The sequence below is a fragment of the Malaya genurostris genome, chromosome 3 (genome assembly GCF_030247185.1).
Source record: "Malaya genurostris strain Urasoe2022 chromosome 3, Malgen_1.1, whole genome shotgun sequence".
NCBI classification, from domain to species: domain Eukaryota; kingdom Metazoa; phylum Arthropoda; class Insecta; order Diptera; family Culicidae; genus Malaya; species Malaya genurostris.
Window position 1 is genome coordinate 115,798,930 of NC_080572.1, and position 24,078 is coordinate 115,823,007.

The 24,078-nt window shown below is 37.2% G+C and overlaps 1 protein-coding gene across 1 annotated transcript; it reads left to right on the forward strand.

Annotated features, from left to right (window-relative positions):
• Positions 1-24,053, forward strand: LOC131439645 (dynein intermediate chain 3, ciliary-like). Its single transcript, XM_058610924.1, has 4 exons — positions 1-653; positions 19,794-20,043; positions 20,103-20,845; positions 23,484-24,053. Exons 1-4 carry the CDS (start codon positions 270-272, stop codon positions 23,931-23,933), a joined length of 1,827 nt encoding a protein of 608 aa, XP_058466907.1. The 5' UTR covers positions 1-269; the 3' UTR covers positions 23,934-24,053.
• The last annotated feature ends 25 nt before the right edge of the window (positions 24,054-24,078 follow it).

The window sequence follows — 24,078 nt, forward strand, 5'->3', positions numbered from 1 at the left end:
TATAGACCAGTCGTTATAGAGAATCCATTTTTTCCATTTCGCGATAAAATAAAACGCATCGAACCGTTTCGTGTCACGAGGGCGCGGCAGTTACACACGTGCCTCGATTGGCATGTTGTGCCGTTTGTGGAAAGTTTGCGTGTACTGGAGAAATTAAGTTTCATTCAAAGTAATAGCAAAACAGTGCCCCAGTTGTCTGGAGGAAGCGTTGTCGAGCGACCTTGACTTAATTTATTTTTAAAACAAGAGCAAACTCTATTTTTCTCAAAATGAAAATTGACGGTAATATTAGCTGTAGCCAGATGCAGCAAAACTGGACCCGGTACATGGTGATGACCGATACCAAATCTCTGCGTAAGCCAGTTGAATTTAATGAAGAGAACGAGCTTCAAGTATCTATACCAACGAACAAATTACTGGCGAAAAATTTCGAAAACATTAGCCCAGTCGAGAAAGGTATTCAGAGTACCCCATGGATTCTTAACACTCCGGTTTGGACGTTTCATAATAGCTTGGTGCAGACTGGGATCACGCACTATGAAGGCGGATGGCCTAGAGATATTGATACGCACGACGAAGAAGTGACGGCAAGATACAGGAGGAAACAGGAAAAAAGCGAAGCATATCTGTGTCAGATGAAAGGACTTGCCAAGGTTAGTGCATAGGATATTGATTCTCAAAATTCGGGGGTAGCCTTGACAGGATGACTGACAGTTTTTTGTAAAGGTGTTCTTCATCGTGGCACAAAAGCCTATTTAAACTGCAGGCTTTCGTCTGCGGCGTTTGCATGTTACATTTTAGACAGCTCTTTTGTCTATTCTGCTTCCACGGAAAGAAAAAAAAAAGTAAAATTACAAAAAGTGAGAGTTTCCGATTGGTCATACCAACTTTTGATAAATTTCGGAAATAATATGAAATATAATTCCAATCCGTTATATTTTCCATTGAACTATTTGTCGAATAATTATCAAGTAAATTTTTCCTGATCTTGTACTGTATCCCACATGCAATTTCGTTCAATTCAGACGTAGTTAGCTCAGCTATTTCAGCAATAATATGAAACACTTTATTTCAATTCCTTCAACGTCTCTGCTTTCCATCAAAGATATCACTCTAGCTTTGCAATGCAGTTCCAATCAAAAATAAACATAATCATCGTTTGAATACGATTTTGTTGTACTCGATGGTTGCGATATCCGTTCGTACAGCTTCGTATTTCATATAACTCACTAACAGTGTTACGCTATTTTCAACTCGTACGCAGCGGATTTTTTTCAATTTTTTTCGTCGGAATGTTCCAATTCCTGATTGGCTGATTTTGATCACTTCGTCCAGACAATAAGTAAAATAAAAGTTCCTTCTGGGCTTATGAGCAGTGTAGCTAAGTATAAGGAAAATCAAAGCCATGTTGAATAAAATACATACTTTCAATTTAAAATACATACTATCAATTCGTCATAAGATGTTTGCGTTCCGAGGTAAAATAATAATTGAATATAGTTTCAAATAATTTGATTATAGTTAATATTACTATATAATTGGGGACGGGTAAAGCGTACTGGGTGTTCGATTCCCAACCCCGCTCGAAGGGTCGAAAAGTTTTTCTGACCCGAAGAGGCGAAATGACCTTAAGCTTAAAACCTCTATAATCTAAACAAAAAACTATAATTAAAGTATTTCGCTATAGAACGAATTACACTTGATCCCTTGAAACCCAGAATAAAATTGTTTTCATAGCAAGATTTGAATTTGCCAAATCGTAGCGTAGCGAAGCAGTGAAGATGAGTATACATGCTTCACGGCGTATGATATTCATGAATATACCTGCTTTATGAACCATGTCGCTTTTGAGGATGCGTGAGCCTTGTTGCTTTATTGGAATTAGTGTTTCTTCTTCTTTCGGTAAGAGAGAATGTCTATCACCATAATTTATAGCAAGCAAACTATCTTCACGGGGCTAGAAAGTGATGAAGAATATATATTCCAAATTTAGGGGTTTCGTTTGTTTGTGCAAAAAGCACATATTTTGTTTCTATTTCTTCGCGTTTCGTCTTCGGCTCATGAGTGCTTGAAACAGTTCAAATTGAACTGCCATCTCGTGCCTAGCAGTTCAACTTAAACCGCTAAGCAGACGCAAAGTTTGCACTATTTATGCAACCCTTAAACAATATAACACAGGTGTCATTCGTCATTCGTTTACGCCTGAGACGTCAGAAATAATATAACACATGTGTTATATTATTTAAAGGCTGCATAAATAGTGCCAACTAGAGCGTTTATTAGAATAAAAGTTTCGAGGTAATTAAGACTTTTATCCTACTGGTTGATTAACTATCATGCACTATTTTGATTAAACCCAATTAAACGCTATCTAGCAGGAATTTAATTTACAGAAGTAACAAGAGAGCAGGAGCTAGTTTCTTTCTAGTAGGTGGCAAACGAAGCGTTTGTTTGTTTGCAGTATTTGCTGAGATCACCAGATCGCCATTGCTAATGATGCTCTCCAGCTACGCTCCTGTTATATTCAAGTATAACTAAGAATTCTTACCCTCTATTAACTTGACACGAATTAAATAACTGATATGCTGCAGTTTTCGTGGCATAAAGTCATCATTAACAGTCGTTCACGTTCGGAGAGTCAGCCATTAGTCTGTTAGCGAAAACTGAATATATAAATTTCATCACTTTCTAGCCCCGTGAAGATAGTTTGCTTACTATGAATTATTTTGTGAGAAGAACGACTTTCAGACCAAGAGACCGAAAATTATATTCACGGCTTCTGTGCTTCATGACGACTCTAATACTATCACACTGTACTATTGTGTATATGTGGAATAAAATTGCTTTCACTAGCGTTTTGTGCGTATGATTCTTTTTGGCGGGCAGTGTGGTGGAATTGTTCGCTGGTTAGTGGTGGAATTGTTCGCTCACAATGCAAGGGAAACTATATATTCATTCACTGGTGAATGAATATTCCAAACCCAGGTCAAAATGCAAATTTCATCTTGTAAAATCGTTTACAAATTAAATACTACAGGGTGATTTTTTAAGAGCTTGAGAACTTTTTTAAACAATAAAACGCATAAAATTTGCAAAATCTCATCGGTTCTTTATTTTAAACGTTAGATTGGTACATGACATTTACTTTTTGAAGATAATTTCATTTAAATGTTGACCGCGGCTGCGTCTTAGGTGGTCCATTCGGAAAGTCCAATTTTGGGCAACTTTTTCGAGCATTTCGGCCGGAATAGCCCGAATTTCTTCGGAAATGTTGTCTTCCAAAGCTGGAATAGTTACTGGCTTATTTCTGTAGACTTTAGACTTGACGTAGCCCCACAAAAAATAGTCTAAAGGCGTCAAATCGCATGATCTTGGTGGCCAACTTACCGGTCCATTTCTTGAGATGAATTGTTCTCCGAAGTTTTCCCTCAAAATGGCCATAGAATCGCGAGCTGTGTGGCATGTAGCGCCATCTTGTTGAAACCACATGTCAACCAAGTTCAGTTCTTCCATTTTTGGCAACAAAAAGTTTGTTAGCATCGAACGATAGCGATCGCCATTCACTGTAACGTTGCGTCCAACAGCATCTTTGAAAAAATACGGTCCAATGATTCCACCAGCGTACAAACCACACCAAACAGTGCATTTTTCGGGATGCATGGGCAGTTCTTGAACGGCTTCTGGTTGCTCTTCACTCCAAATGCGGCAATTTTGCTTATTTACGTAGCCATTCAACCAGAAATGAGCCTCATCGCTGAACAAAATTTGTCGATAAAAAGCGGATTTTCCGAATGGACCACCTAAGACGCAGCCGCGGTCAACATTTAAATGAAATTATCTTCAAAAAGTAAATGTCATGTACCAATCTAACGTTTAAAATAAAGAACCGATGAGATTTTGCAAATTTTATGCGTTTTATTGTTTAAAAAAGTTCTCAAGCTCTTAAAAAATCACCTGTTACATCACTTGTTCATGTGAAAAGTTAATTTTCGTGTGAAAAAAATCATTTTCCGCCTTTGTTATTTTTGCAGCACCCAAGATTCTGTTTCAAATAATTAAAATTTTTAGTTCCGATTTCAACATGTGAGAAAATTTTATGTTTATTTTCAAATGATTTTATTCGTATTCGTAACCAAATATGCGATAGTATGATGAAAAATAGCGTTTCACCGCCTTTTGATTTTTTTTATCTATTTTTTAAAGTACCCTTAACCGAACCGAAACAAAATCCGGATCTCGATGTTGGATAACATATCTTATAACATCAAAAATGATTACACGAAACAAAAGGAAATAGATTTTCTTACATTTTCAATTGAATACGAAATAATTTAAATGAATGAGTAAAATTTAAAAAATACGGGATTTTGTACGAAACACGACCGATTACGATGACATTAAAAATGCCCACCTTCTCCACGGCATTATCGAACCCCATCGAGTGTCGGTTCGATCTCGATCCCACAGATAACAAATATACAGATTCGAACAAAATTTTTCAAAATCCTGTGTAAATTTAAAATTTGCTATGCGTTGGAAACACTAGTGCCACCTACTTGACAATTCGTCGCAATCTTTCAAAAAGTTCCATTACGTTCCGGAACGATAACAAAATCCTTCTGCCTGTTGCAGAAATATTCCAACTACAACAATTTTAACACATATCACACTATTTCCCTAAGTGTTAAAGACAGCTTCAATGTCGCATAAAACACATGAGAATTCGATCGGAATAAAACAAAAATAAACTTTTTATTTTAACCAACAGCAAAACAAAAATCTAGCGTGAAGTGAATGTTGCACCCAAAATTGCCACCCAAAATTACAGTTGTTATAAAATCATTTTAAATCATCAAATATAGGTCAACAGATTTCACGCGAGTCTTGATTCTTTATTATTTCCGCTTTATTATTTTAATTATTTATTAAAATTATTAATGGGTTATATTGGTCGATCTGGGCAGCCGGCTACCGAGAAAATTATTAATTTATTGTTTGAAATATTAATATCAAGTTTTTTTTACTATGTATTCAATATACCGATATATGTTATTTCTGTGTTTAACTTTGTAATATCAACAGATTTGCGCAATAGTTGATTTTTATCATTCAATTTATAATCCTGAAAGACAATCAATAACATGGAAGAAGAAAACATTCCAAATGAAACTTTTCTCCGAAGTTAGACGGAAATTGATAGGTTGAATGAAGAGATAATAGTAATAGTAGTAATAGTAGGTAATAGTAGGTAATAGTAGTAATAGTAGGTAATAGTAAAATAGAGTAATCAGAAGTGAAACATTGAAAATATCTGATAACTGAAAAGAAAAAGAAGCTCCTGCAATTGTCGCTAAACTAAAGAACAGATTTGTTACATTGAACATTCTGACATACAATTAAATATTACGAAATAACCAGTATAGTTCTTTATGATAAAATAATGGTGGTTCTAAAAACAAACCTTTTATGAAGGCGTTTGTGATGAAGAGCAACGAGTTGAGTTCGAATCTATTCTGAGTCGGAGCTATGCATTTTATAGATCACGAATCAGAACAAATCGGCTCAGATGGCACGTTTCCCATATCCACATAATGGAAATTACATATTACAGTGATAGCAACTATCAAAGGGCAGTATCGGATTAATTTCTGGCATTCAGAAGGGCCAAATTATGTAATCATCTAAGATATTAAGCACTGTTGCGATTTTTGAACTGCAAAAATTGCAAAAAGTTAATCGAATTATCCCAGTTAATCGATTTGCCCACTGATGGTTTTAATTACCGATTTGCAAAGAAGCAATCTTTATATGTTAGTTCTTTGGATAAAATTTGGAGCCCTTAGAAGGGCTAATTTTGCATAACGTTCCCCATTGTTGTCCATTTTTCGTTGCATTTCACTCCAATGCAAACGACCAGCCGCAGGATGATGCAATCGATCTTCTTTAAACTGTCTCTGAGAGGTTTTGTACCACGCAAAAGGTCTGCTCTCATTACTGACGACTGCTGCTCCCGACGATCGAAGTCCAAGTGAATGCACGACCATTTTTTTTTTTGCATAAATGTCTGTTTATTAATCTTATTTTTGTGTATTACATCAACATTTTACAGTACAAGTGTTTTGACCCTTTGGCCTTTCATCTTTGTTGTTCATACGATTCGTTATTAATATTAGGTGTTTTAGTTACTCTTGTTTTACATACTAATGTTTAATCATAATATTTATTTTAATTATTTATAAAATCCCTAACCTAATACGTACAAATTTTGAATTATTTGTATTTCAGAGATTGAGCACCTCTCTTCAAATTTCGTGCAGTATTGTTCGAATTTTTGTTCTAGTATATCCAGTGAGGCCATCTCATGTACTTCACTAGTCCTTGTCCAAGGGGGTAGATTTAGAATCATCTTTAAGATCTTACTTTGAATGCGTTGAAGCCTAAGTTTGTGTGTTCGTGCACAACCCCGCCAAACAGGGACTGCGTATTCAATTGCGGGGTAGATGATTTGTTTATAGACAGCCATCTGATTCTTCAGGCATAGTTTAGATGTTCTACAAATCAGCGGATACAGAGACCTGATGAGTATGCTACATTTTTGAACGATTTTGTCAACATGTGACCTGAATATCAGATGTCTGTCAAAGGTGAGTCCTAGATAGATAACTTCATCGGACCATTGAATGACCTCATCACCGAATCGTATTCTGCATTCGTCTGATGGAACAAGTTTTGGAGATCTTGAATGTGGAAACAAGATGACCTGAGTTCTTGCTGCATTGATCACAATTTTCCAGCTTGTAAAATATTCCGTTAAAGCGTCCAGACCTGTCTGTAGTTTATTTTTCAGAGCATTAATGACACGACCTTTGTAAAGAATGGCAGTATCATCAGCAAATTGTGACAGAACACCACCACCTGGAAGAGGTGGGATGTCTGATGTGAAAATGTTGTATAGAATGGGACCTAGGATACTTCCCTGGGGTACACCAGCAGGAATAGTAAATCTTTCTGAAAGTGCATTATTCAGAGAAACCTGGAATGCTCTATCTGCAAGATAATTTTTGATAATTTTAATAAGATGCATGGGAAAATTATACCGATGCAGTTTGAACACCAGTCCATCGTGCCACACATTATCGAATGCCTTTTCAATATCCAATATTGCCATGGCAGTCGTTTTGGACACTAATTTATTTTGCTGGATGACGTTGTTAACCCTTGTGAGCTGGTGGATGGTGGATCTTCCTTTCCGGAACCCAAACTGTTCTTCCAGAAATATATCCTGTTCATCTGCAAAAGCAAGAATTCGCCTTTGTATTGACTTTTCAAACAGCTTGGATAGGGCAGAGAGTAAGCTGATGGGCCGATAGCTCTTGGAAAAGGAAGGATCTTTCCCCGGTTTCAAAACTGGGATAACTTTAGCTAACTTCCACATTGAAGGGAAGTAACCAAGCTCCCAGCACCTGTTAAAAAGTTTAGCTAAGAAGACAAATGAGCGAATACTCAAATGTTTCAGCTCAATGTTGAATGTGTTGTCGAAACCGGGGGCCTTCATATTTTTGGATTTTTTCACAAAAGCCATCAGCTCATTCGCAGTGACTCTACTTTCCTCAGGAACTAAGCTGTCTGATTGGTCAACCTCAGCTACGCTATCAGCAACGGCTCTTTCATGTGGACTAACAATGTTGAGTCCTAAATTGTGAGAACACACAAACTGCTGGCCTAGCGCATTTGCCTTCTCTACTGGTGTGATTAAAGGTATTCCTTCAGCTGCGTCCTGGGGTGACATCAGAGGAGGAATAGGCTTCGGTTTTTTTTTAAGCACCTTCGTTAAGGACCAGAAGGGCTTTGAATGTGGGAGAATTTCAAGAAGCTTTTGCTGGAAGTTCCTGTTGCGAAGCTCAGATATCCTTTCCTGGATTATCCTAGTTAAGTTGTTATAAGTAGTCTTCCTATCTAGGATGCCAGTTCGTTGATACTGCCTCCGGTAGATATTCCGAAGTCGGATGAGTTTCTTGGTGCCACTGTCGATTTGAAGAGAGGAACTCGGCATATGTTGTACTGGAACCGTCCTATCACGAGCGACTGTGATTGAATGCTGGAAGGAAGATAGGGCTGCATCGATTTCCATCGGGGAATCAAGTGGTAAATCGATATTAATAAGTTGGTCGGCGATATGTTGAAATTGGACCCAATCGGTGCGATAATAGTTCCTCCGAGATTGAATAGGCACTGTTTCTGGTGAAGATCCCAACGTCAATATTACTGGAAAGTGGTCAGAAGAGAGCTCGTTGAAGACAACCGGAGAGCTGTCTATAGCGATGTTGCTGATGAATATATCCAAAATGGAATGAACTCCCGATCTGGAAAGTCGCGTTGGTTGATCCGGAGCGAAGATGTTGTATTGTCCAGCTTCGTAATCTTCGGCAAGTACGAATCCGTTTCGATTCTGTCTTCTGTTTCCCCACAGCTCATGCCGTGCGTTCAGGTCCCCAGCAATGCTGAATTTGTTTTGTCGTCGAGTGAGCATAGCCAGATCTCGCTTCAATGATGCACACGTACCATCTCGAAGATTGGTTTGTTTGGGACAGTACGCTGCAATGATGATGATGGGTCTCATCGTCGTTGTAATCTCAATTCCGATGGCTTCTATGAGTTGCAATTTAAAGGCTGACAGAAGCCTGTGCTGAATGGATCGTTTAAATGCACGACCTGAGCGTTTCACGCTTTATACTTGGTTTGTTCTTACTGATGTTGGTGGGAGAACTTCACTTCGACATCCAGTTTCGTCTGAATCACTAGAAGAAATGGACGATTTTGATTTTTTTTTTTTGCATAAATATCTGTTTATTAATCTTATTTTTGTGTATTACATCAACATTTTACAGTACAAGTGTTTTGATCCTTTGGCCTTTCATCTTTGTTGTTCATACGATTCGTTATTAATAATAGGTGTTTTAGTTACTCTTGTTTTACATACTAATGTTTAATCATAATATTTATTTTAATTATTAATAAATTATCTACCTACTTATAACTATCCCTAACCTAATACGTACAAATTTTGAATTATTTGTATTTCAGAGATTGAGCACCTCTCTTCAAATTTCGTGCAGTATTGTTCGAATCGATTTTTGTCGGAATTTGCTTATAATATTATGTGACATTACATCTAATGGTTCTATATTTGTGAGTCTGTGTAACTCATTTGTACTAAACCAGGGAGGACTCTTCAGAATCATTTTCAGAATTTTATTCTGAATCCTTTGAAGCGTTTTCTTCCTGGTGGAACAACAGCTTGACCAAATTGGTACCGCATAAAGCATGGCTGGTCTGAAAATTTGTTTATAAATTAACAATTTGTTTTTTAGACAGAGCTTAGAATTTCTGTTTATAAGAGGATATAAACATTTAATATATTTATTACACTTTGCCTGGATTCCTTCAATGTGATCCTTGAAAGTGAGTTTTTTGTCATACGTTAAACCTAAGTATTTAGCTTGATCAGACCATGTCAATTCCAAGCCATTCAATTTGAGAATGTGATTATTGTTTGGTTTAAGAAAAGAAGCTCTTGGCTTGTGAGGAAAGATAATTAATTGCGTTTTTGCTGCATTTGGTTTAATTTTCCATTTTGACAGATAATCACTGAAAATATTTAAACTTCTTTGTAGGCGACTGCAGATCACTCTTAGATTTCTACCTGTGAATAACAGACTTGTGTCGTCACAGAATAACGATTTCTGACAACCAACGGGTAGATTTGGAAGATCAGAAGTGAAAATATTATACAAGATTGGAGCTACACTCGAACCCTGCGGAACACCGGCTCGTACGGGTAGCAATTCAGATTTACAATTATGATAGCTAATCTGAAGAGTACGATCAGTTAAATAATTTTGAATCATTTTGATCAAATAAATAGGAAACTGGAAATCAGACATTTTTGCTATTAAACCTTTGTGCCAAACACTGTCGAATGCTTTTTCTATGTCTAGAAGAGCAACTCCAGTGGATAACCCAGAAGATTTATTTGCTTTTATCATGTTCGTTACTCTGACAAGTTGATGAGTAGTTGAATGTTCATGACGAAATCCAAACTGCTCTGGTAAAAAAATTGAATTTTCATTTATATGAGTCATCATTCTCAACAAGATAATTTTTTCAAAAAGTTTACTGATAGAAGAAAGTAAGCTAATTGGGCGATAACTTGATGTTTCTGCTGGGTTTTTATCAGGTTTTAGGATAGGAATTACTTTAGCGTTTTTCCATCTTTTTGGGAAGTAAGCTAATGAAAAACACTTGTTGAAAATTTTAACCAGGAGTCTCAAGGCAACATCGGGAAGATTTTTTATAAGAATATTAAAAATTCCATCATTACCAGGAGCCTTCATGTTTTTGAGTTTCCTAATAATTGATTTAATTTCATCAAAATTCGTCTCAATAATGTCATCGTGTGATAACACTTGGGTTGAAATATGATCATATTTCAGTGAGACTTCATTTTCAATAGGACTCACAACGTTTAAATTAAAATTGTGGACACTCTCGAACTGCTGAGCTAGTTTTTGAGCTTTTTCACCATTTGTAAGAAGTATTTGATTTCCTTCCTTGAGAGCAGGAATTGGTTTCTGAGGTTTCTTAAGAACCTTGGAAAGTTTCCAGAAAGGTTTAGAATATGGTTTAATTTGTTCAACTTCTTTAGCGAAATTTTCATTTCGCAAAAGAGTAAATCTATGTTTAATTTCTTTTTGTAAATCCTTAACTATGTTTTTCATAGCAGGATCACGAGAACGTTGATATTGTCGTCGACGAACATTCTTCAACCGAGTGAGCAGTTGAAGATTGTCATCGATGATAGGAGAATTTAATTTAGTTTGAGCTTTGGGAACTGAAAGATTTCTAGCTTCGATAATATAATGATTCAAATTATCAATTGCTGTGTCGATGTCCGCAGAATTTTCTAAAATAGTTTCATGATCCACATGATTTTCAATGTGAGATCTGTAATCCAACCAATTAGCTCTATGCTAGTTGAAAATAGAACTAATTGGATTAATTATAGCTTCGTTGGAAAGTCTGAATGTTACAGGAAGATGATCTGAGTCAAAGTCAGCATGTGTAATCGGTTCACTACAAATGTGACTTTGATCTGTTAGAACCAGATCAATTGTAGACGGGTTTTTCACGGAAGAGAAACAAGTAGGATTACTGGGATGAAGAACTGTGAAGTAACCAGCTGAGAGTTGATTATGAAGTATTTTACCATTACTGTTATTTTGCCTACAATTCCACTGGACATGCTTAGCATTTAAGTCCCCTATTACGAAAAATTTCGATCGATATCTTGTAAGTTTTTGCAAATCGCCTTTAAAGAAATTTAATTGTTCGCCGGTGCATTGGAATGGCAAATATGCTCCAGCGATGAAATAAATTCCATGAATGGTTTCAACTTCGATTCCCAAGCTTTCAATAACTTTAGTATTGAAAGAAGGTAAAATTCGATGTTTAATTTGCCGTTGGACAAAAATGGCAACTCCACCACCCATTCCAGTAAACCTGTCAAATCGATGAACCACATAATGTGGATTACTTTTCAATTTTACAATTGGTTTAAGAAAAGTTTCTGTCACAATGGCAATATGAATTTTGTGAACTTTGAGAAAATTATAAAATTCATCTTCACTCGATTTCAAAGATCGAGCGTTCCAATTTAAAATATTCAAATAATTATTTAACATCACTGTTAAATTTTAAATTCATTATAATATTATTTGCAAATTTCCATCCGATTTGAAATGCTTCAAAAAGTGATGAAGTCGAATTCATTTGGATGATCATTTGAAAAAGTTGATCTTGTAGGTAGATCATTTTATTTTCAGTTATATCGCCTAAATCGACTTCATTTAAAGAAGCGAATGGCATTGAAGGAATATTTGTAGGTACCCGTAAAAAAATAAACCATTGATTTTACAGCATAAACAATTGATTCGCAATTAGATATATGGGTTACAATACATTTTATTGTATCTTGACAAGATTTTTTTCATTTCCAACGATTCAATGTATTGTTCCTACGATTCTACAATTGAATTTATTGTACACGTGATGTTTTAAACAATATGCAAACTGCACATTTTATTGTTTTCCAAGAAAACATGTATGAGAAAACTTCATGATTAGAATTGTTACGATACTTAACAACCTATACATTCTATTGTAAAAAGCATTTCCACAATTGATTGAATAGTGTATAACAATACATTAAAATATTTTTCAATGGTCAAAGCAAAATTGTGGCAGGTTTTGTAACAGCAAATCGTATTGTTTTTCAACAATATTTTTTATTCGGGTAGACTGCCATTAGAAGAAGATGATTTGGCCGGTCTACCTATTAATAAATTGTTTTCGTTAAAAGAAGAACTGCAAGGCGGTCCTGTGTTTTGATTATTTACATTAGAAGAAATAGGTGATAGATTTCTACCTAATATACCAGCATAATTGACATTAGAAGAAGATGATGACGAGGTCGATCTACCTGTCAATAAATTGTTTTCGTTAGAAGACGAATTGACAGGCGTACCTGTTTTTGTTTCGAAGAAATCAGTGCCTTAAAAGAATTAGGCGTGGCATTTGTAACGGTTTTTTGATTTTCAGGTATGTTCTGTAAATTTAAGGTCGTTGATTTGACTTGTTGTCGAAGCGAACGAGCGTTTAAAATTTTTTCCCTGACAGGACATTTCAAATAATTGGATTTATGATTTCCATTGCAATTTGAACATGAAAATTTATCAGTGGTTTCATTCATTGGACAAACGTCTTTCGAATGCGATTTACCACAATTCAAACACCGTATATCCATATGACAATTTTTGGTTCCATGACCGAAGCCTTGGCAACGACGACATTGCGTTAAGTTTGCAATACGATTATGCCGTTTATAATGTTCCCAATGAATTTTAATGTGGGAAATGAAACGTACTTTTTCTAAAGTTTTCAAATTGTTTACATCACTTCGATTGAAGTGTATTAGGTAAAGTTCATGGGAAATTCCAGAGCGTGGTTTAGAAGTACCATTCGCTCTTTTTTTCATAAGTATTACTTGGGAAGGGGCAAAACCAAGCAATTCTTTTAATTCATTTTTAATTTCATCAATACTTTGATCATTTGATAATCCTTTCAAGACAGCCTTGAAGGGTCTGTCTGATTTTATATCATATGAATAAAATTTATGAAGTTTCTCGGACAAATATCGAATAAGACGTTCGTAATCTTCCAATCCATCCACCAAGACTCGACATTCTCCTCTTCGTCCGATTTGAAATGAGACTTTTACTTCCGGGAGAAAAGTAGAAAGCTCAGTACGGAATGCTTTGAAGTCGGAAATCATCACCGTCACTGGTGGCATAGATTGTTGTTTCTTCCCAGAACGACAAGCGTCCATTTTGGGAATTTTTGAAGAATTTTCTTCTATGTCGCTACAATCGGATTCAGGAAGAATCTCGTAAATATTGTTAGACGGCATAGGATCAGCGGAAGGGAAATCCGTCCGTTGTCTTTTATTTCTACATTCAGATTCTATAAGATCGTGAATGTTATTAGAAAAATGTTGAATAACGGATTGTGATTTATTCCGTATTGAATTATTTTTAGCCTTAGGCTTGTTGCCTTTCCGGTTGGACGCAGGCATTTTTGAAATTAATGAAATTTTAAATTAAATTAACTAGGCTAAATTAGTCTTCGATTAGACTCCTAGCTAGCCTTAAAAAAGGCTGATTAATTTCTTAGTCACTCTAATATCACTCTTTGTATCACTTAGTCACTCTAATATCACTCTTTGTATCACTTAGTCACTTAGTTAGTGATTCAGGTAGCCTTGAAAAAGACTGAAGCCTTGAATCAATGAAACTCTAGGTAGCCAGAAAAAAAATTCCAGGAGCCAAGAGCTATACGCGTGCGGTGCGAACGACTGTTCAACACCGACTGATTTTGCGGGGTAGATGATTTGTTTATAGACAGCCATCTGATTCTTCAGGCACAGTTTAGATGTTCTACAAATCAGCGGATACAGAGACCTAATGAGTATGCTGCATTTTTGAACGATTTTGTCAACATGTGACCTGAATATCAGATGTCTGTCAAAGGTGAGTCCTAGATAGATAACTTCATCGGACCATTGAATGACCTCATCACCGAATCGTATTCGGCATTCGTCTGATGGAACAAGTTTTGGAGATCTTGAATGTGGAAACAAGATGACCTGAGTTTTTGCTGCATTGATCACAATTTTCCAGCTTGTAAAATATTCCGTTAAAGCGTCCAGACCTGTCTGTAGTTTATTCTTCAGAGCATTAATGACACGACCTTTGTAAAGAATGGCAGTATCATCAGCAAATTGTGACAGAACACCACCACCCGGTAGAGGTGGGATGTCTGATGTAAAAATGTTTTATAGAATGGGACCTAGGATACTTCCCTGGGGTACACCAGCAGGAATAGTAAATCTTTCTGAAAGTGCATTATTCAGAGAAACCTGGAATGCTCTATCTGCAAGATAATTTTTGATAATTTCAATAAGATACATGGGAAAATTATACCGATGCAGTTTGAACACCAGGCCATCGTGCCACACATTATCGAATGCCTTTTCAATATCCAATATTGCCATGGCAGTCGTTTTGGACACTGATTTGTTTTGCTGGATGACGTTGTTAACCCTTGTGAGTTGGTGGATGGTGGATCTTCTTCTCCGGAACCCAAACTGTTCTTCCAGTAATATATCCTGTTCATCTGCGAAAGAAAGAATTCGCCTTTGTATTGACTTTTCAAACAGCTTGGATAGGGCAGAGAGTAAGCTGATGGGCCGATAGCACTTGGAAAAGGAAGGATCTTTCCCCGGTTTCAAAACTGGAATAACTTTAGCTAACTTCCACTTTGAAGGGAAGTAACCAAGCTCCCAGCACCTGTTAAAAATTTGAGCTAAGAAGACAAATGAACGAATACTCAAATGTTTCAGCTCAATGTTAAATGTGTTGTCGAAACCGGGGGCCTTCATATTTTTGGATTTTTTCACAATAGCCATCAGTTCATTCGCAGTGACTCTACTTTCCTCGGGAACTAAGCTGTCTGATTGGTCAACCTCAGCTACGCTATCAGCAACGGCTCTTTCATGTGGACTAACAATGTTGAGTCCTAAATTGTGAGAACACACAAACTGCTTGCCTAGCGCATTTGCCTTCTCTACTGGTGTGATTAAAAGTATTTCTTCAGCTGCGTCCTGGGGTGGCAGCAAAGGAGGAATAGGCTTCGTTTTTTTCTTAAGCACCTTCGTTAAGGACCAGAAGGGCTTTGAATGTGGGAGAATTTCTCGAAGCTTTTGCTGGAAGTTCCTGTTGCGAAGCTCAGATATCCTTTCCTGGATTATCCTAGTTAAGTTGTTATAAGAAGTCTTCCTATCTAGGATGCCAGTTCGTTGATACTGCCTCCGGTAGATATTTCGAAGTCGGATGAGATTCTTTGTGACACTGACGATTTGAAGAGAGGAACTCGGCATATGTTGTACTGGAACCGTCCTATCACGAGCGACTGTGATTGAATGCTGGAAGGAAGATAGGGCCGCATCGATTTTCATCGCGGAATCAAGTGGTAGATCGATATTAATATGTTGGTCGGCGATTTGTTGAAATTGGACCCAATCGGTGCGATAATAGTTCCTCCGAGGTTGAATAGGCACTGTTTCTGGTGAAGATCCCAACGTCAATATTACTGGAAAGTGGTCGGAAGATAGCTCGTTGAAGACAACCGGAGAGCTGTCTATGGCGATGTTGCTGATAATCTGATCCAAAATGGAATGAACTCCCGATCTGGAAAGTCGCGTTGGTTGATCCGGAGCGAGGATGTTGTACAGTCCAGCTTCGTAATCTTCGGCAAGTACGAATCCGTTTCGATTCTGTCTTTTGTTTCCCCACAGCTCATGCCGTGCGTTCAGGTCCCCAGCAATGATGAATTTGTTCTGTCGTCGAGTGAGCATAGCCAAATCTCGCTTCAATGATGCACACGTACCATCTCGAAGATTTGTTTGTTTGGGGCAGTACGCTGCAATGATGATGATGAGTCCCATCGTCGTTGTAATCTCAATTCCGATGGCTTCTATAAGTTGCAATTTAAAGGCTGACAGAAGCCTGTGCTGAATGGATCGTTTAACGGCAATGGCAACCTCCTCTGGTAGTTGTCCTGTCGAGCCTGTGAATCCTGTAATTGTAAATAAAAATAGAAATTTCAAGTTTAAGATGAGTTTCAGTTAAAATAGCAATATCGGCATTCTTCTCTTGAAGAAAGTCGGACAATTCAGCAGTTTTGCTCCTGAGTGAGCAAGCATTCCAATTTACTATAACCAACTCATTTTATTGCATATTCGATGATGAATTGGCCTAAGGCGTTGATTTGATCTAACCGCGTTCTGCAGTTTCGTAGTTTTGTTGTCATTGTTTCAAAAATGATGATCAGTTGTTCAGCAGAGAATAAATCACCAGAGTCATCCTTTGCTTGTGGTTGATTATTGCGCCATCCTGGGGGGATTTTTGAAGAAGATTCTTTTTGTGATCCAGCGGTTGAATCTTTTTTGTTGCTGCGAGGAAGTGGCGGCAAATTCGGAATATCCCTTTTCGGTGGGAAATTAATTTCATCCTTCTGTGGAACATTCTTGCGCGTTGATTGTTTACGGGACGCCTGTTTTCGAATTTTTGTGAACTCAGCACGTTTGGGACACGATTTGCTAGTAGGTGGATGGTCGCCATCACAGTTCACACATTTTACAGCGATGTCATCTAGTAGGCAATCGTTGGCATTGTGTGATTCGGCACATTTCCCGCACCGACTTTTCATGTGACAATTCCTCGCTCCATGGCCGTAGTTCAAACAGTTCGTGCACTGTGTGACATCCCGATGTACCGGTTTATACTTTTGCCATTCGATGATTATGTGAAATAACGATTTAATCGTTTTCAGTTGACTCATGGTGATGGAGCCCTTCTCCAGATGAATCAGGTACAGTTGATCTCTAAACTTTTTGTCCGTATTATGTCGTTTCATTTTAAACACCATCATAGGCTTTAGTCCAGCCTCCGACAGTGCCTGCTTTAGTTCGGCTTCCATCATGTCGGGTAGTCCTCGAAGTACAACCTTCATAGGTTTGTTGGCAGCAATATCGTGTGTGAAGTATTCCGCTTTTGTCTGCTTCAGATAACATTCCACTCCTTTGTAGTGGTTCAAAGCCGGAACAGTTATTTTGAAGCCTTCAGTACATAAACGGATTGTTGCCTGTAGTCCTTTGCTGATCAGTGTGTTGAAATCCGAGCGTAGAGTTGGTGGGAAGCCCTTCAGGTAGAAAGGCGGCATTTTTTCCTTCTTCTGCAGTTCCTCTTCCACATCAACTGGCAGATCAGCATATTGGTTTTTACTCAGCAAACGGTCGTTTACCTGGACATCACTTGGCTTCAGACGCTTAGCATCCTTTGGATCCTTCTCGGATCTATGGCGGTTTTTACCCATAGCTTGGGTAGGTAGACAACTGCGAATAAAAAATAAAACAAAATCGAAATTAGTCGTAGTAGGTTATTCGTCTATCCACATCGAGTGTTAGATGGCGAATGGACGATTTTGAATTATAATTTACCTTTTATACTCGTTCAGTAGATAATCGGAACTGATATGTGCTTGACTACCTCAAAATAGTCGTCCGGGTGCGAAAAAGGCAAGCAGACGTGATGAGTTTTCTTCATTATTTCCAAAAGTTTTAGAAAACGTTGTTTTTCAATTATTTATGGTAATCTCACACTGTTGAAGATTTAATCACTAATTCCTTATCATATCTCCGATAGCTTGTAGAAAAAAATATGTTGTTGGGTTCTGCCCATTCTTGTACAGGACAAATTTTGAAGAGGCGCCACAGAGTAAAGTAAGTCATATTCACGACAAAACTGATAATCTAAAAATTGTCGTGTGGGGACTGCAGAACTCAAAATAGTGGCGACATCTGCAAGTGTTCGCCAGGTTGCTAATTAAAAAATTACACACAGTTTATATATGAACCTGGATATCTGTTATCTGTGCATGCAATCACTAATTTTTTAGCTAGTGATAATATAAAGGGTGTTTTGTAAGAGTTTGCTGATTTGAAATTTAAATAAAACACATGTCAAATCATGAAAATGTCAATTTCGTTATTTGATATATAATTTATTAGCAATCAACATTTAAATATGATTTCGGGCATGTGGCCGCCACGATTATTTTTCGTAGGGGTCATTCTGGAGGTCCAATTTTCGATCACATTATCAAGCATTTGAGGGCGTGTTTCAGCAATGACACGTTGAATATTGGTTTCCAAGGCATCAATAGTTGCTGGTTTATCCACATAAACCAATAACTTTACGTATCTCCACAAATAAAATTGAGTTCCGTCATATCATATGAACGCGGAGGCCAATTCACTGGTTCATTTTTCGAAATAATGTATCCGTTGAAATGTTCCTTCAATAAGTCGTTTTTTTCGTCCGTAGTATGACAAGTGGCACCATCCTGTTGAAACCACATTTCGTCCACATCCATATCTTGAAGATTTGGCAACAAACCTATTGATCAAGGTTTTGTATCGAATTCCATTCGCGGTAACGCATCATCCTCCCCCATTTTTAAAGAAATTAGAACCGATGATTCCACCAGCCCATAGACCACATCAAACAGTACATCCCGCTTGTGAGGAATTCTGGCAACCGTCAGAAGGCTGGCTGTATTCCGGCAGCTGTTAATATTGTGCAGGCGAAATTACGTCATTATCTCGCCGCACGTGTCTTGTTTATTTCTCTCTTCCTTCTTTTTTTCTTTTTTTTTATTCGACTTCATTTGATATTCGTCAATCCAGCATGTCCATACAAAAAACGAATGATGAGACGAGGTAAATGAGATTAAAATATGGGTATGTTTGATAGTGAGAAAGCAATGTTATTGGCAATAACATTTTCCATAATTAGTATATATGAAAGGCAATAACTTATTGTCTTTCAAATGTACTTTTTTTTGAAAAAATAAAACCAAGACGCTAAAAATGTGGAACCGATTCAAAACGGTTCTGCCAATCTTGTATGGCAAGAATCCGACAGAAACAGAACCGATAATAACCGATAGGCGAAATTCTCTGCCGAAACGGTTGTTGCGTTGGCAGAATTCCGGCAAAAATGGCTGGCAGTCATAGTCAGCCGTCTGGGGGGAAATCTGCCCGCCGCATACAAGTGGGATTTATCGGGATGCATCGGTAATTCTTAAACGGCGTGTGGATTATCTTTGCTCCAAGTACGACAAATGCGCCTCATATTTGAAGAGAATAAAACGCGCTATAAATAGTTTTATTTGAACACAGATTTTGAAAATAAATTTGGAAGCGTTGTTCTGGAGTTAACCTGTTCATGATGATTTACCAAACAATACTGAGTAGAGACGTCACTTCAGACTGTCAGAACAACTTTCAGAAAATAGAGTAATCCCTATTGAAAAAAACAACCCTCCTAAAACACCCGTTTTGACTGCATTTAACTCTGTGTGGTACAATAAAAACATCATGACGTAGCGAAATAGTCATTTTGACGAGCAATATCATAGGTAACTTATGACGATCATTTAACCGCATCGTATGCTATTTTTCTGATTTATTTTTTATTCATTTTTAAATCTTTCATTAGTGCCTTATTATGTCTGTTACTTTTAGTATAACATTTAAGTGTTATTTGTTTTTGCAGACTATGGAACACGCAATACTGCAAAATAGTGCATGTGACATATATCAAAATTACTTCGAAGATGTTGAACAACATGAACTCATTGAACAGTTCAACTCGAAAACAGTGCACGTATACAAAGACTATCTGGACGTGCGACGGTCTTGCAGCTACATTAGCTGGTCTGAAGAGGGTTTGCATTTTGTATCAACTCACTGCAATATAGGAGAGATGAACAACTCGGTTACTGACTCCTACATTTGGGATATCGGTATGATATCAAGTAAATGTTTGTTTTTGGTTCTAATGACACTATTTTGCATATTCTAGAGAACCCTAATGTTCCACTACAGACTTTGATTCCACCTTATCAAGCTCGTTGTATGGAGTATAACTTTAAAGACGGTTGTCAGCTAGCGGGCGGACTGTTTTCTGGTCAGATCGCCATATGGGACATTCGGGTTGCGAACGAACCTGTTGAGGTGACGCTTCGCGAGACCAGTCACAAAGATGTAGTGACCAAGGTACTATGGACCGGTACGAAAACATCGAATGAGTTTTTATCGGGATCAACCGATGGAAGAATCCTTTGGTGGGACATGCGTAACCTGAATGAACCATACGATTATTTGAATCTCGCTCCAAAAGATGCTCAAAATGTGGATCCTAAGAGATGTTTCGGTGTGTGTGCTGTCGAATTCGAGCAGACAATGCCAAACAAGTACACGGTTGGAACTGAGAATGGAATTATCTACAGCTGCAGTAGAAAGTATAAGACTCCTGCCGATAAGATCCAAGCTTTAACATATGCACACACTGGACCGGTATACTCAGTGGAACGGAATCCACTATTTATAAAAAACTACATTAGCGTTGGAGATTGGCAAACAAAGATCTGGACGGAAGATTGTCGTGATAGCCCGATAGTTTGGACCAAAGAATACGCTGTTCAGCTAACTTGTGGGGTTTGGAGCCCGACAAGGTGTTCTCTCGTGTTTATTTGCCGTATGGACGGAGTAATGGATGCATGGGATGTTATTCATCGTCTAGATGGGCCTGTGCTTCGTATAAAGGTAAGTTGGGTTGTTTTATTTATATTAAATAAATGATAAATATTTGTTTTGAGAAATTTTAATGTCCTCCTAATAAGAAGGGATGGAAAAATCACAACTTTTTCAGTTTGTCGTTAGAGATTACTGGGGTTGTTCGAACTGTTGACCTAGACCACAACCACAACAATTATCAAACTCACTGTTAATTTTTGTTTGAAATTTGTAGACAGCATTTTATTTGTGCTACACACATACTTATAAACGATATATACTTTCGGAAGTAATGCTTGGAGAGGAAAGTTTACCGTAGTGTGCAGGTTGTCCTAAAACTGACATGTAATCAGCTGATTCTCATAGGTAATCAACGTTTTACACAGATGTCTCCCGCCTTATCCACAAATGTAGTAAGATGGAGTTGCCTTATGTAGTCGCATGCGTACCACTCGCACACCATTACGAATATTGGGGAAAAATTCCGCCATACTTCCCTTTCGATGGATAGATGTTGGCGGTTGAATTGATAGGCTCAACAATTGAATTGATAGGCTCAACAATTGAATTGATAGGCTCAACAATATATCAGATGAAGAAAATACTGTAAAACATATACACAGTACAATGGATGCACCTTAATGTCATTTCCAGTAGGGAATACAAATTCCATGCAGTGGATTAGTGTTGCAAGGATCTTCATTCCGTCTGCGTAAGGATTCTCTGGGGGATTTCTTGTCACGAATAATCGTCAAACATTGAACAAATTTGTTTTTTTTTTAAATTACTGTTTATTGGAATTTGGGTTAAAATTAAATTATTACGATTTAAATTGGGTGTTCAGCCACAAGTGGTGACTTTTCAGCTCTATTATATATACATATTACTAACTAATACAGAGAGCGAATCGATTCAATTGAAGATTGCATCGATTTTTGTCGGAATTTGCTTATAATATTATGTGACATTACATCTAATGGTTCGATATTTGTGAGTCTGTGTAACTCATTTGTACTAAACCAGGGAGGACGCTTCAAAATCATTTTCAGAATTTTATTCTGAATCCTTTGAAGCGTTTTTCTTCCTGGTGGAACAACAACTTGGTACTGCATAAAGCATGGTACCGCATAAAGCAATTTGTTTATAAATTAACAATTTGTTTTTCAGATAGTGCTTAGAATTTCTGTTTATAAGAGGATATAAAGATTTAATATATTTATTACACTTTGCCTGGATTCCTTCAATGTGATCCTTGAAAGTGAGTTTTTTGTCATACGTTAAACCTAAGTATTTAGCTTGATCAGACCATGTCAATTCCAAGCCATTCAATTTGAGAATATGTTTAATAGATTTAATAGATTGAAGTATTGAACAACTTTCGAACTATTTTTTCTGTTGTATTGCTTTTTAAAGTAGAAACAACAATCTTGTAATCGATTTTATCACAACCCGTTGATTGAAAGTTGAGTAATCGACAAATAATATGGCGACTGTACTACTAAGATGACTATTGGTACAATAGCCCTATATGTGCAATGCGCACGCAACTTCATACATGCCCAAACAGAGAAACAAACATTCAACGGTGGTCTTTCGCTGGTCCAATACGTTGTATCTATGGTCCAATTAACGTAAAATAAATCGTTCAACGAAAGGCCAACACAGGACCTTCGTTTGCCGATTTTGAAAAAGACCATTGAACCGAGCGTCATTTTTTTCGTTCAACAAATCTGGCAGACAGAGGTCCATTGTTGAGCCATTTTCAATTTGAGGAGTTTGAGCCCCGTCTGACTAGTTTTACTGGAGAATTTTGGAAGTTTTTATCCACTTATATCTTTTTAATGAACACTATATACCTGTAGAATACTTCTACGTCATGTAGAATAACAACAAATATCCTTTCTACATGAAGATTGCACCCAATTTCCACACTATTTTTATCGGAGTAAAAACAACAATAAACCGTTACTGCAAACAGAACGATTATTTCGTGCAGTATGCCGTTCAACAAACGCTCAACGACCAATAAAATCCAATCACTTGCTGAGTGGGTGTGTTTTAAAGGCATTCTGATATCAATTTCTCACCAGAAGGCGCTTTTGGTATCAATGACAGTTCTATCAGATGGCTATTACACTCAGATCTCTAGAGTGTAATAGTTGTTGTTTTATGAGGGTGTATGTTATTTGGTCGAAGTTTGTCGCTCACCGACCCGCAAGATGAATCACACAATTAGAACAAATCACGCGTTTTTTTGATAACAGCCAATAAGCCACCTGTCAACTTCCACTTTCGAAAGAAATTGCAGGCGAGCTTTGAAAAATAGAGTATTAAATATAACACCAGACGAAAGAGAAAATTTTTCTCTAGCGTGTACTGTTATTACTTACTCTCAGCGAGTGCCGAGTCATTCGAAATTACTCTTCAAAGTGAATGTTGATGGATGGCTTATTGGCCGTTATAAAAAAACTGATTAGATATAATTAAAATTATGCCAAATGAAACAATGTCTTTATTTTATGTCAAACAAATTTATGCCAATTGAAAGCGATTCCAAACGAATTTATGCCAAACAAATTTCGACCGAACAAACTTCGGCCAAATAACGTATGATGTAATGTGATAAACTAATATACTAATACAATTGTTTAATTTTATACATTACCAGCTTTCTGATGTCCCACTACTGGCTTTGAGAGTTCACAAAAGCGGAAAACTTATAGCTAACGGCACGGAAAGTGGAGCCATATATCTAACAGAAATATCGGATAACCTAACATTCAGCTCAGCAAACGACAAACCGGCACTGTCCGGTATGCTAGAACGAGAGATGCGTAGACAACGTTTGTTGGAAGCGAAGTTCAAGGAAATTAAATTGAAAGAAAAGGAATTGGAACGAGAGAGAATTCGTCGTCAGATGCGAATGGAAAAAGAAAATTCTATCGAAGACGAGGAGCGAGACTTGGTGTTTGAAGCCCAGCATCAATTCTGGACCAAGATACATGGCCGCAAAAGCCTGAAAACCACGTTGAAAGGACTTCGAATGCGAGATGCTGGGGTGAATTTGTTAAAACCGCTTAAAAAGCCGCAGGCCGTGAAAAAAGAAAATGAGTCGTAAATAATTATACATTCCATATTTTGCTATAAATTATTGTATTTACAGATTGCAATCTCGATCCAACATTGTTCAGGTGTGATATTATACAGACTAACAAAATTATATCGAAGATTATTAAAACAATTTTAATAAAACTTAAATTGTA